The sequence below is a fragment of the Chaetura pelagica genome, unplaced genomic scaffold (genome assembly GCF_000747805.2).
Source record: "Chaetura pelagica isolate M959 unplaced genomic scaffold, ChaPel_1.0 scaffold703, whole genome shotgun sequence".
Lineage (NCBI taxonomy): Eukaryota > Metazoa > Chordata > Aves > Apodiformes > Apodidae > Chaetura > Chaetura pelagica.
Genome location: NW_009952582.1, coordinates 213,217 through 214,916, shown reverse-complemented (window position 1 = coordinate 214,916; position 1,700 = coordinate 213,217). Strand labels below are relative to the sequence as shown.

Below are 1,700 nucleotides of genomic sequence, written 5' to 3'. Positions count from 1 at the left end.
CCCCAGCAACACGCCCAGGCCAAAGCAGCCGCCTGTCCATCACTGCCCACACCCGCCCCGGGGTCCAGGGGATGCACAGTCTTTCACAGACTCGGAGCTACCCCGGACACCCTCCCTGAGACAGCCAGAGAGCTGCAGTCCAGCTGTCCCATCAGAGAGGCACCCTGCCAGCAGCACAGCAGCGCTGCTGCGCCAGCCCCCTCCCCACCTCGCAGACGACGCTGGCGATGTCCTGCTTGTCCTGCGCAGAGAGGTCAGGGGCGATCTTCACCAGCACGGCTGGCTTGTGCTGGCAGGGCAGCATGTGCCTTTCCACAAGCACCTGCAGGGGACAAGGGGCACAGAGCAGCGTGGGGGGCAACCCCACTGCCCCTCAGCGGGCACACGCCAGCACCCACCACCACGGGCAGCACAGGGCCAGGCACAGGACCTGCTCAGGACCCTGGCGACTCCCTGGGGTGGGGGGCTGGCTGCCCCTCACGGGAGCAGAGGGCAATGCCCCACTGCCCGCACACCCTTTGCTGGAATACAGTGCCCGGTGAACCAGCAGCTCATCAGGGCTCTGCACACCACCACAGGGAGCCACCACACCTCTCCCTGTGCTGGGCAAACCCAGCTGGAGCAGAGCAGGTGCTGCCAGGGGATGGGGTGCAGCCGGTGCTACAGGCGTGGTCTGGGCTGGCTGTGAGGGTCACCCACCTTGGTCAGCAGGTCCCGCAGCTCAGCCTTGCCCTGCAGGTCCCGCAGCCCTGGGGTGTTTGGGCTGGACACGTTCACAACTAGGTAGTCAGCCAAAGGGCCCAGGGTCTGGACCCCAGCCACGTAGTCAGCTGCAGCATCAGCAGAGTTCTTGTTCTTGCCCAGGTTGATTCCAAGGGGCATCCCCGCTGGAAAGGGACAGAGCTGAACCAGGGCAGCAGGACCAACCACCACCCAAGGGACAGAGCACCTCATAAGGCAGGCCCCAGGACCAGCAGAAATCAAGATGGGGACATGCAGCCCACGTGTTCCATGGGGCCTGGGACTGTCTTGCAACCCCAGCACTGCCTGACACCACAGGATCCAGCCTGGCCAGGTGGTGGAGGCTGCCTTCAGAAACTGCCCAGCTGGGGCCCTGTTGGCTTTGTCTGTCCCAGCCGACACATCCTGCCCAACACAGCAAGCAGAGTCTCCATTGCAGAGAAAAAGGCAGGAGAAAGGTACCTGCCCACAGTCCCAAGGGGGAAAAAGCTACAGCCCCAAGAAGGTTCCTGATCTTTGAATGCACCTCACCCTGGGTAGGGCCTTCCTGTGCCTGGACACTGGCATTACACACCTCTCCTGGCCTACAGCTCCCTGGAAGACCCCAGACCCACCCTGCAGCCCCCAAGAGCAGAGGTGTACGAGCTGGTCTCACCGCCAGTGAGCCTGCGCTGGGCCTCCCGCCGCGCCCGCAGCCTGCGCTCCACTGCAGCGTGGCCCTGGCTGTTGAACCCGAACCTGCGCCAGGGCACGGGCTCAGGGCTGGGCCGAGCCCCCGCGCCCCGGCAGGACACCGGGAAACACGAGGGACAGGTGGCTTCTGCAGCTCTGCTCAGCACGCCCCACCCGGGAGCCACCTCAGCAGAGGCCGCAGGGCCAGGACCCCCCGCAGCCCCTGCTCGGGCCCCACCTGTTGATGACGGCCTCGTCCTCCACCAGACGGAAGACCCTCGGCAGGG

General features: G+C 65.6%; 1 protein-coding gene across 1 annotated transcript in view; it reads right to left on the bottom strand.

The window, feature by feature from the left end:
• LOC104385228 (pre-mRNA-splicing factor ATP-dependent RNA helicase PRP16-like) overlaps positions 1-882 on the bottom strand; it is an 18,287-nt gene extending 17,405 nt beyond the window's left edge. The window contains 2 exon segments of the mRNA XM_009993657.1: positions 209-322; positions 700-882. Of these exon segments, the coding sequence (XP_009991959.1) occupies positions 209-322; positions 700-882 (297 nt within the window).
• Positions 883-1,700: the final 818 nt, after the last annotated feature.